Source organism: Labrus mixtus, chromosome 14 (assembly GCF_963584025.1).
Source record: "Labrus mixtus chromosome 14, fLabMix1.1, whole genome shotgun sequence".
Taxonomy (NCBI): Eukaryota; Metazoa; Chordata; class Actinopteri; order Labriformes; family Labridae; genus Labrus; species Labrus mixtus.
Window position 1 is genome coordinate 6,599,452 of NC_083625.1, and position 14,596 is coordinate 6,614,047.

Below are 14,596 nucleotides of genomic sequence, written 5' to 3' on the forward strand. Positions count from 1 at the left end.
CCTAAAATATCTAGATCAACAGAGCAACTTTTTTTTAAATCAAAGGTGAGAATTTGCAGGTCCATGTTTAAAAGGTTCGACTGGAGCTACCATCAACGCTAATGCTTTGCAGCATTAGCTTTGATGGAAGACATTGAATTCTGGCTAAAATGTTGTTGTGGTGAATGCTGGTTTGAACAGGACATTAAATTAAATGGTGTCAGAGAAGGACAAAAAGCAGTACTCGTCGTAACGTTTCATCAACGGCTTTATTTTGAATAAATATACTTAAATCAAAGACATTAGGCCTACAAATACTTGTGTAAAAAAAAAAAAGATAAAAAAATATTTACATTATTTTTTGCACAGAGCTGAATAAATGTATACATAGTATACGACACAGTCCATGCAGGTCATACTGTACGTTTCTTTTGCTGTACAAAGTGCAAAAGCTGATATAGAAAAAGAGAGAGTGACAATCCTGCCAACCTAGGATCCATCCTTTAGTTGGAGGTTAGACTGGACAATGGTTCCCCTTTAAGAAACAAAACAAGAATATAATGGATAACAGGATTTCATTGAGTGTGCAGAAAGAACAGCTTGGCTCAGGCTAAGGGGACATGAACAAGGAGATCCAGGAAAACACTCGCCTGTACAGCATACTAGAGGGCCAGACAGTTTTTTTCTTAACCTCTCTGCTTTATTGTTTCATTGATAATAAATTATCTGTATTAACTGTGCCAGACAGGCATGACTTAACATGGCAGAACATTATGAACTGAGAAGACCATTGTTGTGGTCGCATGATAAAGGAAGTGAGGGAATGAAACATGCTGCACACATGAGGCAGGAATCAAACCCTTGTGTGTCTACATGTGAGTGTGGTTGCGAGTCTATATGATGAGCTGTGTAATGTTTGGAGCAGCCTGATGAAGTCACTGAGCTGGCAGCAACAAGCCGACAGGGAGAAAAACCACTCGCCATTGTTTCCTGTCCCACTTCGTTTAGTCAGTTCTGTCCTGAAAGCCACCAGTGTGACATTAGATCTGGTTTAAATTGTTTGCATGACTTGTGCTAGTGTGGTCTGCACACGACCAGTGTCTATAGATCAGGTGAGTTCATCCAAGTTTAAAAAGGGAAATACCAGCTACATCTTCATAGTCTATTTCTGTGAGAGTTTAAGGAGTTTAACATGTTATAAATGATACAGTGGCGTACTGCAGAAACCTGTTCAAAGCTGTTTTAAACTGTATTTTCTGCAGCTGTAAACCAACAGATTTTTACAACATGTTTTTGGAATGGACAAACAAGGCAGCAGAACATAAATTCTCTGATTTTTCTTATTTCGGAATTGATTTAGAAGAAATTGAGGGGTTCCCTGAAAAATCCAGAGTTGTTCTGAAAACAGTTTAAGCCTCCATTAAGCCGAAGTTACAATATCAAGTTTCAGGATTGCATTACTTTATGCAATAGTCAGACATCACCATTTTTACTCCCCCCCCCCCCCGCCAAAAAAAAATCAACTTGTTTTAGGTCATAATAGAGCTTGCTGAAATTCTAATGTTAATCTAATGGTGCTTTCATACTTGCACAAAACTCCTGAAAACTTCCTGAAATGTCAGGGTGTGAATGAAAAAAGCAAAACCTTTCACTCCAACTTTACATGGAAGGTTTCCTGTCAGCCCCCTAATACATTATTGCATGAAGGGGGAGCTGAAGTGAGAACACTGCAGGAAATATTGAGAAAACTTCGCCCCAAGCAAGAGGGGGTGATGGCATATATATCTTGTGATCGGCACATGTCCATATACTGTATGAAAGTGGCTCTACATACGCGTGTTTGTTGTTAGCCTGTACGTTCTTCTCAACTCTTTTGTTGATATTGCGATTGTGTTGAACTTAACAAATCATGGATATAAAGGCTAAGATTTGTCATTGTCTCATTATAGCGTCAGTATGTAGCTTTGTCCGCAACTTCCGCTATCATTTTTTGTGCGTGTGTTTGATGTCTTGCGTCCTGAGATCCCCTCTCCCACCCAACAGGGATAGTCTCCCGCTGTGAGGGACATGTGTGAACAAGCTACTGAAGAACATTTCCAGGGCAGTCTGGCTGAAATGTAATAGACATTTTGGTATCAAAGGGAAAACCTATCAACCAACATGCAAGTCTAGACATCGTAATCTGCGTCCTAAGTGTAATCATGGTGAGGACACATCTCGAGAAAAATAACCTACAAGATAAACGAAAAGCCCAAATACTCTTGAGCAGAGACATATTGTCCTCGCTGTGTAAAGTGTTGTGCAGCCCATGGGCATTACCATGTAGTCCAGTTTATAAAAAGTTTGAAAATGGTCCCAGACTCATTAGGTAACCTAGATTGATTGCTTTCAACTTGGTCTTTTTTAAATCTACTGCCTGTAGTAGAAATTTGCAAAATATCATTTGACCATCTAATTTGTTACTTTGCCATCAGGGCAAGACCTGGATATCATCATTTAAAGGCAGTAACAACATCTTCCAGCATTCATCCTGCAGCTTTACTTATTCTTGTAGTTCTTCCAAGCAAGTGTCCCGTGATTCAGGTAGGAAGACCTGCACATGACAGACAAGGTATGTTTGATATTTGCAGTTGGATTCAACTCAGTTCATTCAAAACAAAACAATTATTCTCAGTCTGTAAGTTTAAGTTACTAGCAAGGGCTTAGGTTACAGAAGTCCAGCTCCTGTGGTTTGCGTAAGCCTTTGCAGTGGTCCCTGGGGAGTAAATGCCCTGTTTGGGTTTTGCATTGCAATGGACGTCTCTTAAAGCCCTTCCCACAGGTTCTGGAACAAGGCGACCACTGCCCCAGAGACCACTCGGGACATGGGTCTCCACACACTCTGGTAGCTGGAAGTCTTTGTAAAGGATCACAGTCCATCCCTGGCTTCCCATCGGGTCTCAGACACTGCACCATCCTCCTTTGGATACCACTGCCGCAGGTCACGGAGCACTGGTCCCAACTTGAAGATATCCATTTCCCAAGAACGGGATCCACCTTGCTATACGATTTCTTCAGGATGTCACCTCCCTTCTCCTTGACACCATCCTCCGCCAGGACACTGTTATGAGAGTTCAAACGCCCCTCCTTCTTCGGAGCCTTGTCCTCCTTAACTTGACGGGCGAGGTAGAAGGAGTAACGGATGCGAGGAGGTGTCATCTGGCCTGCACATAGCACCTCCACAGTCAGGGTTTCTCCCAAGGGTTTCACAGCCTGCAGGGTCTCTGAGAGGCCAGCTGTGCCACTGTAGCGCAGCAGGCTGCTCTTCACGATAATGTCCCTCTCCCCTGCTGACACAATGTAGTTCCCATTGAGCAGGTAATGGCCCTGGCTGTTCTTTACCGCCAAGTAGTTGTCATCACTCATCATTCCCTTGTAGCCTCGCTGACGGATGTCTATATTGGCTGCGCCTACTGGCAACATGACCACAAAGTTGTAGCCGTGCCTGAAAGTCAGAACATATTAAAGTCAACGACAGCTTGTACTAGGTAGTGTAGTGAAGCTGATAATTCAATCACATTTAGGTAAGTTATGATGACGTAATCCAATGACGATGTGGGTTTTACTTACTCAGGCTTTGTGAAGAGTCCCGACACCTTCTTGCAGCCCTTGTTATCACCGCCGCAGATTCCACACTTATCAAACTTCTTGTTGGAGCCAATTTTTCCATCACAGCCGGCCTTGATGCACTTGCCTTGGACACACACTCCAGTGGAGTCTGGGGAACATGGAGTTCCATCTACAACCTGAACAGCACAAACATACTTTAGAGTTAGCTGTTCATATACTCTCTCAATAGTCTACAGCCATCTAAAAAATAATCAATCAGAAGAAGCATAAAGGCCATACAAAAACACACTACAGACGAAAGCCCATTTGAGTCTTGTTTTCTTTTGTTAATTTGTTGTTTTTTATCCTTTGGTCTTTTTTTGCTGTATTCATTATGTTTTACATTATTGTGCATATTTAAGAATCTTTATTTTTAACTGTTGTTTTTAGACTCCACTAGACTTGTTTTTATTCTTGCCATTGTTTTGTGTTGTGTTCGTTTTAATGGAACGTAAATTGCACTGAGTTGTATGTTTCTTTTGCACTATTGCTCAAGGAAAATTTCCCCTTGGAGACAATAAAGTATTGCAAAATCAAATCATTTTTTGTTATTGTAGAACCATCTTTAAAATAGAGCAACTTCACTGTAGGTTTGTCTGCAAATGCCTGACTGTTATGTTCACTTAAAGCTCCAGTGATGAACTTTAGGTTTGTGCCGGTTTTGGCACCCCCAATAGACAATAAATGTATAATGAAAAATATCATTCTGCTTTCTTTGAGCAGTCAAATGTATCACTCGTTTAGAATCTTTACTGTGGAAACTGTAAACAAAGGCTGTATAGGCAGTATGCTGTTTGACTTGTCTGACACCTACCCCTCAGCTGCTTCAGTTTCAGGAATTAAGAATGAATATCTAGAAATAGTATTGATGCTGATTGTCTTGTTTGCTTTTGTAGCACATGAGACATCAATATTAATTTCAGTCTGTTTTTATAACCGGGTCAAAATCCTCACAGGAGCTTTAATGTGGTTTTAAGAACCCTGACACAGACATTGTTCATTCGTATGTCTAGACTGTTATCTTTGTAATATTATTTACAGGGACACAACTTAATCCACCATGAGCAAGCACTTATAGGCAGAAACTGCAAACTGGACTAAAAGGCGTACTGCCATCTGTGATGACCCGTTGGATTGAGAATTTTCTTACATTCGGACACAAAATGAACCAGCTCTTATTTGAAATTAAACTTAGCAAATAAGTGCAGTAAACATAATTGTTGTCCAAAGTCAGGACTCTGTGGTTAAATCATCCAGCAGCACTTTGATTCAGAGCTACGTGTCCTTTGAGTGCTCTTATCTGCTCCTCCTTAGACTCTGTGACGGAGTGAAGTGTGAACTTGGTCTGACTGCTGCAAAACATCACTCCACACCCTGCTATCTAACTGAGCTAAACTGTCCCCCTCCTCTCCTTCATTCCTCCTCTCACTCTCTGCACATAGTCCAGAGGCAGCAGGATGTTCTTCCATATTGACTCATGGTTATTGTGGCCTCATATCTCAAAACTTAACCCTGACTTGTTCAGACTTTTGTCTCATCACCAATCAAATGATCTTTAAATTCACTCAGGCAAAGTATAAAATACGCTTGAGATGTTGCTGTTTACCTTTGGTAACAGGACGTAGAAGTAGCCGGTGCCGTTAGCCCGGCAGATGAGTTTACACCTGTCATTGGTGGACACTCCAGAGTACTTAGGCACCCACACAACAGAGGGGGCAATCCTGTTACTGTTGAAATTGCGTCCACTGTTCTCACACTGCTCCTCACGATAAGTCTTACCTACACAGAGGGGAGAGAGGGAGGGAGGGAGTGTACAGGAGGTGAGAGGTTGGAACGCTCTAGGGGTAAAAATGTCATCGGACATAGTTGTCTGTTTCGTACCTGCGTCAGGGCAATGGTTCAGGTTGCAGGAGCGGTATTTGACCCGAACCCCTTGGCAGTATTTACCCCCGTATGACGGAATTGGGTTGTTGCACTCTCTTTTAGAAAGTTGGACTCCGCCTCCACAGGTGCGTGAGCAGGAACCGAAAGGACCCCACTTGCCCCAGCGCCCATCGACCTGGATATGTACAAAGTAGAAGAATATTGAAAAAGAGAATAACAACACTGATTTTTATTAAGTTGCTATCAAGTACCAAGTCCTTACCTTCACATTTTTGGCCTGTTTAAAGGAACATATCCCTCGGTCGCAGACCTGTCCGTCCCCACAGTGGGTTCCATCAGCCCATGGAAAGTGGCGAGTCATACAAACCAAATGGCCATTGGATTTTCCTGTGCACCACAGACGGCCACACGGTGGCTGCATAAAAGGACAGGGCTTTGAGCCTTCTCCGAACGCGAGCTCGCACTGACGGTCAACATTGTAGGACGTTCCTGGCAGGATGTCAGGGAGCACCAACGGTTTCTGAGGCTGGTCGAGCAAACATTCCCCTAGAAGAGAGAGACACAATTAGCTAAAGGGCTTTCCTATGCCTCAATATTTCCACTATCCTTTGTGTGTGTGTGCATGTGTATTGTGAGAGGGTGGGTGGCATTATGGGTTGAGGGTAGTTTGCAACCATTACCCTTTGTGATTTTGGCTCTTTGAAGGAAGACCACCTCTTGATGCAGTGCATGCAACATACCACACACAGACCCATACACACAAACATAAGCACAGCAAATAACAAAAGCTTCCCACATACAGCCACCCACCCTTATACCATCCACTAACTGCTCCCCAAAAACCCTAAGCATTTTGTTCAATCCCACCCTTGTTGCATGATTTGCAAGGCTACAATTACACAAGATAATCTTTAACTTTAAGATTTGATGGTAAAAACTTAGCATGCAGTATAGAGGTCAAAGGAATTTACTCCATTTACCACAAATGGTGCACAGAAACCTTTCCAGGAACAGGCTAATAATAGAAAGTGTTTGACGAGCAGGTGCTTGGAAACATGAAAGATCAACGTTGTTGGTTGAGAGGGTTTCCAGGAGGAGTTTTTTTTTTATCACCCAGAGACACAGCTTCTCACCCTTATGGGGTATTTACACATCTAAAACAAGTCATTTTCACTGGGGAAAACAAGGTTTATTATGCCATTGGTGTTGTTGTGAATCCATAACAAATAAAAGAGCAGTTAGTGAATGAGCTGTAAATGTTGGCAAATTAGTTTCCCCTCATTTCAATGCAAATTTGGAAACTGAAACGCATTGATTTACTGATAGTACAATAATATATAAACAAGTCACTCTTCACTGAACCAGCTGAACCTCGCCTCACACTTCCTCTCTCTCTTTCCAAAAGGCAATTATGAACACAATAGCAGCCTTCTTGTGTGTGTGTGCTTGTGTGTGCGTGCGTGTGTGGCAACGAACAGGTTACAAATATTTTTGGACGAAGAACCTTATGAAAATTTCCTCAAACATGTGGAAGCATGTTTTTTCTCCTCACTGCTTTTTGAAGTCAAGATTTATGACAGGCAGCCTGGAGAAACCAAGTTACAACATTGTAAGAAATCACTCCCTGTCAAGTTGAAAATGTTCTCCTGTGTCTCCACTTGTGTTCTTTTGTTTAAGATCATCTATGAAACGGACTCAGAAAGTAGCAAAAGAGTTGTCTATTTGGAGCAAACCTGCATGGGAATCACTGGGCAGATACACCTAGCTTTCCAAAACCGCTGTGGTGACTCTCCCCAGAACAAGCCCTCTAATTTGAGACAGATGTGGAGGCAATTTTAAAACAAACGTTTAGCATCGTTCCAAGGCCAAGTCCTGTGGTCTGGCCTGCTTGGCAAACAATCTGCATCCAACCAAATACATTTCTTTTTGGTGTTTGGAAGTCTTCTCTCTGACCATGGTACTAAAGAAGGTTAGGCAGATGGCACATGGATACTGAAATTAAATCATGCTCCAACTTGCTGTTGCTTCAACTGATTTAAGTCAGATTGAAAAACCAAGAAGCTGACAGCACAGGAAAATTAAGTAAAAAAAAAAAACAGAAATGTAAAAAACAAAAAAGAGCTCCTCTTCGACTGCATCCAAGTCAGTTAATTTTCCATCATTTTTGTGTTGCTTTTATGTAACCAAAAATGAGCGCACACATTGAGGAAGTTTTATCAGAAAGACAAAAAAGTGTAACCCTGGAACTGCACTATTTCATGTTGAGTGTTTACAGTGTGTACAGACATTGGTATGGTAGCGGCCGTGTAAGAAGAATCAAGCTGCACGCCTCAAACATAGATGGGGAGTCTTTCTAACGCCATTCCTCTAGATTGCGTCATTTTGAAACATGAAGTCTTTGGCAAAATAACCAAAGTTTTTTCTTTTTTATTCACACAGCTCCTTCTGGTGCCACAACAGTCTTTGTAGCACTATTTCCCTGTAGCAGTGCTCACAGTTCCCACCTCTTCAAACACACTTTGAGGCTGTTTGCAGTCAAACACAAGGGTCAGAGGTCCTGGAACTCACCGTGCCCGCTGTCCAGGAATTCAGTGATGATGGCAGCACTGCAGGGGGACCAGGGGTTGGTGCGGTTGATCTGGATCAGAGTTGGAGACATCATGTGGTTATCCTGCAGTTTCCCAAACACATCTTCACAGGCCTTCACGTTGTCGTGGGGCATGTTGAACACGTGTCCTGCCGACAGGAATGGAAAGGTCAGATTTCTCTTACATATACAGTAGTCGTTTTGGTACTAATGTATTCAAACTCTGGATAATGTAAGCTCTGCTCACCGAGCTCATGAGCAGTCGTGAAGGCTGAAGGGAGGCCGTCGTCTTCGATCACAGAGCAGCTTCTCTTGGGGTCACACATAGTGCCGACATCCGCCATGCCCAGAGTGTCACAGGTGGAGGCTCCACACAGATCCTGGACAACATAAATACAATTTAGCATAAGTACAGCTGAACAGTTGTGAACCATCTAGTTGTTATTAATATAGTAACCTGGTTGCAACATTTTTGGATGCACTGGAAGAAATCATCAGTGTTGTAACTTGTGTTCATTTCGTGTTTAAGGTATAACAATATCAGACACCTTTAAGTGATAATGTTGCTCAGTAACATAGTCATCTGAAAACTGGGAACAATTCCAAAACACTGTGCTCAGAAAAGTAAACCTTTCAGGTGGATTATACAGCTGGAATATTTAAATCACTTACTTTGGGGTTAGATTCATACTCATTGTTCCAATAATAATCAATTATAATAGTAGTCAATAATGCCATTACTGTTGTGCTTAACTTAGTCTGTTCCTTAACTTATCATATATTGCTCCTTTTGTAGGCATGGTACTGCAATGTTGGAGCAACTTGGAACCTGGAATTTCCTTCACAATTAATAAAGTTGTAGTTTATCCAGAAACTGTCAGGAGTTGGTTTTAAATCTGTCACCTTGGTCTTAAACCTCATAAATACAGTGCTATTATTAACAGTAGAAACCATGGCCAGAGCTATTTAAATAAGGAAAAGAGTCATTACTGTTCACAAGGCTTTCTGTCTGACAGCCTTAAAAGTGTTGTATATAGGCACAAGTGTTAAGAGCACACCTTCTTCCATGACGTAAAGTAACTGTCCCCATCACAACATTTCCATAACTCAGCCAGAGCAGAGTTTCCAGATGACCTATTTCTCCGCCACAAGGCTTTAAAACCCAATCTTAGAGAGTATCCATTTGGAGCTGAACCTCCTAATCACAGGACATCATCTTCACCACCGCAGAGAACCGCCCATCTACTCGGCCCATAAACAGCATCGTCTCTACATACCTAGAAACACAGAAAACCAATGGCGGTCGGCTGACAGATAGAGCACAGCACTGCTTTAACGTCACACAGCCTCTAAATCCTCTGCTGCTGTGAATCTATACATACGACTCTGTGCCAAGTGAAGACCTCTAGCCCTGTGACAAATCATTTCTAGAATAAACCGCAGAACCACAATAGTTGGCCGGTGCAAATCTAGTCCAGATGTTCTCATGTGCAGACGACATCTGAAGGTTTGGTCCATTTAGGAGCAAGAGAATAAAATAACTGCAAGAAGGACAGGAGAGAAGAAACAGTCGTGTCAATGAGTTTGTTCTTCGCTATGACCTACTTCCCACATCTGTCATCTATCTTAACATTTTTTTGTGTTTGTGCAATTTTAAAAACAATATGGAGTTATCTCAGCCAATTATATTTCTAATTTATTTTCTATGCACAGTTCAGTGCAAGTGAAAAACATCTGGATTATTACAGTTTGTGTTTTTGGCTTCATTATTCAAAGTATTATGTTGCTAAGAGTTTCAGTTTGTACTTTTTCAATTAAAAACTAGGTGGGAAAAATGGCCTGATACAGCGGTGTCACAGTTTACAACGCCTCGACATATGTTTGTGGACTTTCCCAGCCTATTACCTGTTATGTGAGTAAGGGCAAACACGCTGCGAGCAAAAGTACCACCACCCTCTCTCTCCCAGGGGAAACATAAATACATCAGATTTACAGTTAGTTTTAGTTTTTTACAGATTGGCTGCTGACAATGAACTTTCTGTGTAACTTAATGAACTGAGTAAACATTCTTTACACAACAATCATGCTGGCTGGAAGTTTAAAGAAAACCACAGTTGCCTGTGGACAACACCGAGTTGGTCTTCATAAAACCAGCAAATTACTCTGTGGGCCGTAAACAACAGACAATGGATGTGTCTTGAATGCCCACTAAAAGCCGAGGTAAACCTTAACAGCACCACTGACTAAAGTGACTAACTTTGAATCACCAAGTCAAGAATTAAAAGATAGACAGCTGTCTGAAACTTTTTGACTTGGCTTATTTGCTTAGCAGAAGGCTCCATTATCTGTGAACATGTATGTAAACGGACAGTTTGATACCTGAAGCTTATGCATTGTTAAGGCCTCTACAGCAAATAGTTTGACAAATGTCATGTCATTCAGATTCTCACAAACAAGGCCTGGCTGTTCTTCACTCCAGAAGATGCCTTTTAGATCCTTGCATCATTAAGTGAAGAAATTCGATCCAGAGGAATCTGTGGGAGTAAGAGCTACAGACCAGATATTTTCTTAGATTCATCCTGATTACCTGCTTTTTAAATACAGAAATTCTATGTACAGTTTGTCAGACCTATGATCAAAGCAGCTAAGCTCCCTCATTCAGTCCAATACAATGTTAAGTCTAGCAGTGACTGAATGGTTTTGTGTGTCTTTCTGCTTTATATAGCACTTTATAACCACATGACTCACTGTCTGACTGCAGGTCTAGTATTGAATGGGGTCATCTAATCTTAGCTACGGTTAACAAGTTGGCCTGTTGGACTTATTATCCAAAAACCCAGAAACACCTGTGACCTTATTATAGCCGTTTTCACACATGCACTCCTGCCCCTAAAATCTACCTGAGCTACTTGTTCATGCATGACCCTCACAGGGTTTCCATGTCTGAAGATGGGTTTTTATTTCTGAAAGGTTGCGGAAAGAGCAGAGAAGACCAGAAAACATAATGAAGCTGTTAATTACGTGCATAAGTTGCATCGTTCGAAAGATATAGATGTCATAAACCCCTTCCACTCGATCGCGGTGACTTTCATGAATATTTCCTGCTGCATTCCCACATCAGCTCAACCATGGCTTCTTATAGAAATTACACTGGGGGCCTGGCAGGGGAAATCCTGGATAAAGCTGGGGTAAAAGATATGGCTAGTTTTGTACTCATAATCAACTTGCCCGTTTCTGGAGTTTTGTGCAATAGGACTTGTGAAATATGTGTATGGAAAATACAACCTATCTTTGAAGATTCATAGCCTTAACATGAGGAATATACAATAAGTTCATAACAGCCTTACAGCATACAGAATCAATGAGATAGGAAGTACATGACAGATTGAATAATTTGCTGTAAAGATTGCAGCAGTGCAGGCTGACTGCAGCTGTGCAGAACTGCCCCACTGGACTTGAAGTGAACAGATGGGGCAGAAACATGAAGGGAAATGACTTCTCTGACATGCAAAGGCACCCCCTCATCCAACATCACTCCCCCCTCACACCATCTCTCCCTTCAGGGGCCTGTTTAATGAGGGAGGGTAGGGCTGGAAAACCCACAGCTGGAGGAGGACTGGGAAGGGCTGAGAGAAACAAGACACTTCCGAATGTTGCATCCCTGAGGGTGCAGAGGTCCCTTAAATATTTAAAAGTTATTCCTAACTAGCTTTTGTTTGAGGTCAGACACAATCATCGTGTTCTGTCATATTAGTAACTTTTACCAAAGGTAATTGAGTCACTTATTTTGTTATATTTGAGTTCTTTTTCCAGGCAGTGGAGGTTTTACAGCTGTAATTGCATCATCAGTTGACCTCTTTACTGCAGACTGAAGGATATCCAAAATTATCTTTATCTGTTATCTGGCAGGTTGATATGTCTTTTTCAAGTTTTCAATGTTGAAGTGATCTTAACATTGCCCAACTCCCCAAGGCAGTTAGTTTATTTATCAGTGCGTTACACTTTGACCAATGAATGTGAGCAATGACTTCATCTCTGACCCTGTGTCATCCGCCAAATATTTGGGAGTGCAGAGAGCTCAGAGGTGGGTTCCAAGTCCATAAACTGCCCTCTGAGGATCCATGAAGTGCAATCAAGACTCCCTCTGTTCGGCTCAAGTGATTTCCTAAGTGACCCAGCCTCATAGTTAAAGCTGTAAGGGTATTGGTGGATTGGATTTTCACTGAATGTATGCTCAGTGAGTTCACCAGAGGTGAAGAACATGTTATATGAGCAAACCAATTTACTGACACTGCAGAGTTTGGTGAAAGTCAGTCATCTCATGTCTAGAGCATTTTGACAACAAGGTCGAGTTCTTATCAAACATAAATGTAAACAAAAAAGGACACACTTTTAGTGTCCATTTAATATGTGTTGTCATTTTTAATAACATTAAGAAACATTATGTATTTCCAGAGAAAGAAAATCCCATTACGCATTTCTGTGCGTAATTACGCATATCATTCTCCCCAACATCCTCAGACCCTGCAGTGTGAAATCAAAGTAATTTTTTTTATTACCTGTCTAGTGAAAAGGATTGCCGTGTCCCAGTAGTCCGGGTGCTTGTCGTTGTTCTTGTTCATCTTCTTTTGCCAGGTGCAGAAGTTTCGCAGGGTCATGGCCGCGTTCCCGGACACCTTGGGTCCTTTGTCCTCCTCAGATATAATCACGATCTTCACCACCGTGATGCTAATGGAGTTGAGAATACTAGGGTGCTTGTAGAGCTTCGCTGCCACTGACATCAGAGTCAGAAGGTAATGTTTAAGGTCATCTCCATGGAACTTCGCCATGGACTCGTCCGCCACAACGAGCGTCTCCACGTACCTTGGCACTGAGGCGAACCTCTTGGCTCTCCCCATCCTCTTCAGCATCGTTTCGGTGACATTGCTGTAATCTCTCAGTCGTTTGTATTTCTCCAATGATTGCGCAAGCTGGAGACTGATGTCGCTGTCCACCGCACACCGGGAGGTGGAATTTAGCTTCAGGTTGTTGCTGGTTCTGCGCCGGATGATGTGCGCGCTCTCTGCGCTTGTGGTGTCATTTTGCACCGGGGTAATAAAATATTCCCATCCTTGAAATCCAAATGCACCTTGTAAACCTTTGCAGAGGCTCAAAGCAGCGTAAGAATACGGATCTGAATTCACATATCCGGAGTAAAAACACCGGCTAAGGTCAGCTGTTGCGTCGGTATTTGAGATCCTGTGTGCGTCTTGGTTAGAGATGGAAGGAGCGATAAAATGAGAGTCCTGCTGTAAATCGATCACTAACTCCTGTGCGAAAGCTTTTATTTTGAGGACACGTTTTCCATGCATGATGTCCACGTCGTTGTCAGAGTACCTCCTGTCATGGTTGTGGTTATCCAGTCTAATCGGGTAGCAAAGTTCACTTTCCATGCAACGAGCAAGTGTTAAGAATGTCACCACAAAGTAGAGGAGAAAAGTTGTTCTGATAAACATGACGATGTTTGCACTCAATAAAGAATGCAGTGACCAACGGAGAAATAAATTGTTTAGAATCTGCAAGCTCAATGGAGGCGGTGAGAAACACAAATGAGGATGAAGAGCATAATCCAAAACGCTGGACTCTTAAAACAAGCGTACAAGTCCACTCAGTGCAAACTCCTCCTGGTCATGACCCAGTCCCATTCTCCACCTGTGTGTGTGCTGAGTCGACTGCTGCCTTCTGTGGACTTTATGCATTTTCGTCCTGTGTAACAAATATGGAAACTCTATCTCTCCTGTGAAGGGGGCAGTCTTTGGAGGCGCTCAGTGGATGCGCGTCTCAGACTTTTTCTGCGACCGCTTGAAACTGAGCAGACAACAGGCCTATCATCATGCTCCCAGCACACTGTGACTGTGACATGATCAGATCTTCTTCTCCCAGTCGGTATGCTGCATGCGAGATTTGACGCCACATGACATGCAGAGATCTATACAGTCTATAGTAGGCTAAATTTACATGTTTCGGCCAGATTGATAATATGCAGTTGTTAAACTCAATAAACCAGATGGCTGGATCAGCATATGCCTCATAGGTAGGTGATATGAAAAGATGGGGGGGGGGGGGGGGGGGGGGGGGACTATAACAACACCCCAAGTCACTGTACTTTATTGTAGCTGATGTCCCTAAGAGCACTACAGGCTCTGGTTCAATATAGGCTTACATGCAATGGTCAGATATCGGTTGGATCACTACGACACCTGGTGGACAATAGAAGGAATGGAGGTCTTTTTTTTTTTTTTTTTTACTGTTCTATCAATCATAATGCAATGACACAAGTGCAAAGCAGTGATAAATAATCGTTACATTTACTTAAGTAGCTTCACTTCGTTACAGGTTTGAAGAGTAGATTAACTTTACTCCACGCTACATTTTATGTTTCGTGAATAGACTATAGGCTAATTGTCTCTGGGCTGTAGTTATTAATTATTAGAGATAACAGCTTTGTTGAGAGATCAT

General features: G+C 42.1%; 1 protein-coding gene across 1 annotated transcript; it reads right to left on the minus strand.

Moving 5' to 3' along the window:
* Positions 1-229: 229 nt before the first annotated feature.
* On the minus strand, positions 230-13,844 carry LOC132988900 (A disintegrin and metalloproteinase with thrombospondin motifs 15-like). Its single transcript, XM_061056537.1, has 8 exons — positions 12,658-13,844; positions 8,346-8,478; positions 8,080-8,247; positions 5,774-6,057; positions 5,509-5,686; positions 5,234-5,406; positions 3,589-3,764; positions 230-3,463 (listed from the first exon to the last, which is right to left on the minus strand). Exons 1-8 carry the CDS (start codon positions 13,591-13,593, stop codon positions 2,671-2,673), a joined length of 2,841 nt encoding a protein of 946 aa, XP_060912520.1. The 5' UTR covers positions 13,594-13,844; the 3' UTR covers positions 230-2,670.
* Between the last annotated feature and the right edge of the window lie 752 nt (positions 13,845-14,596).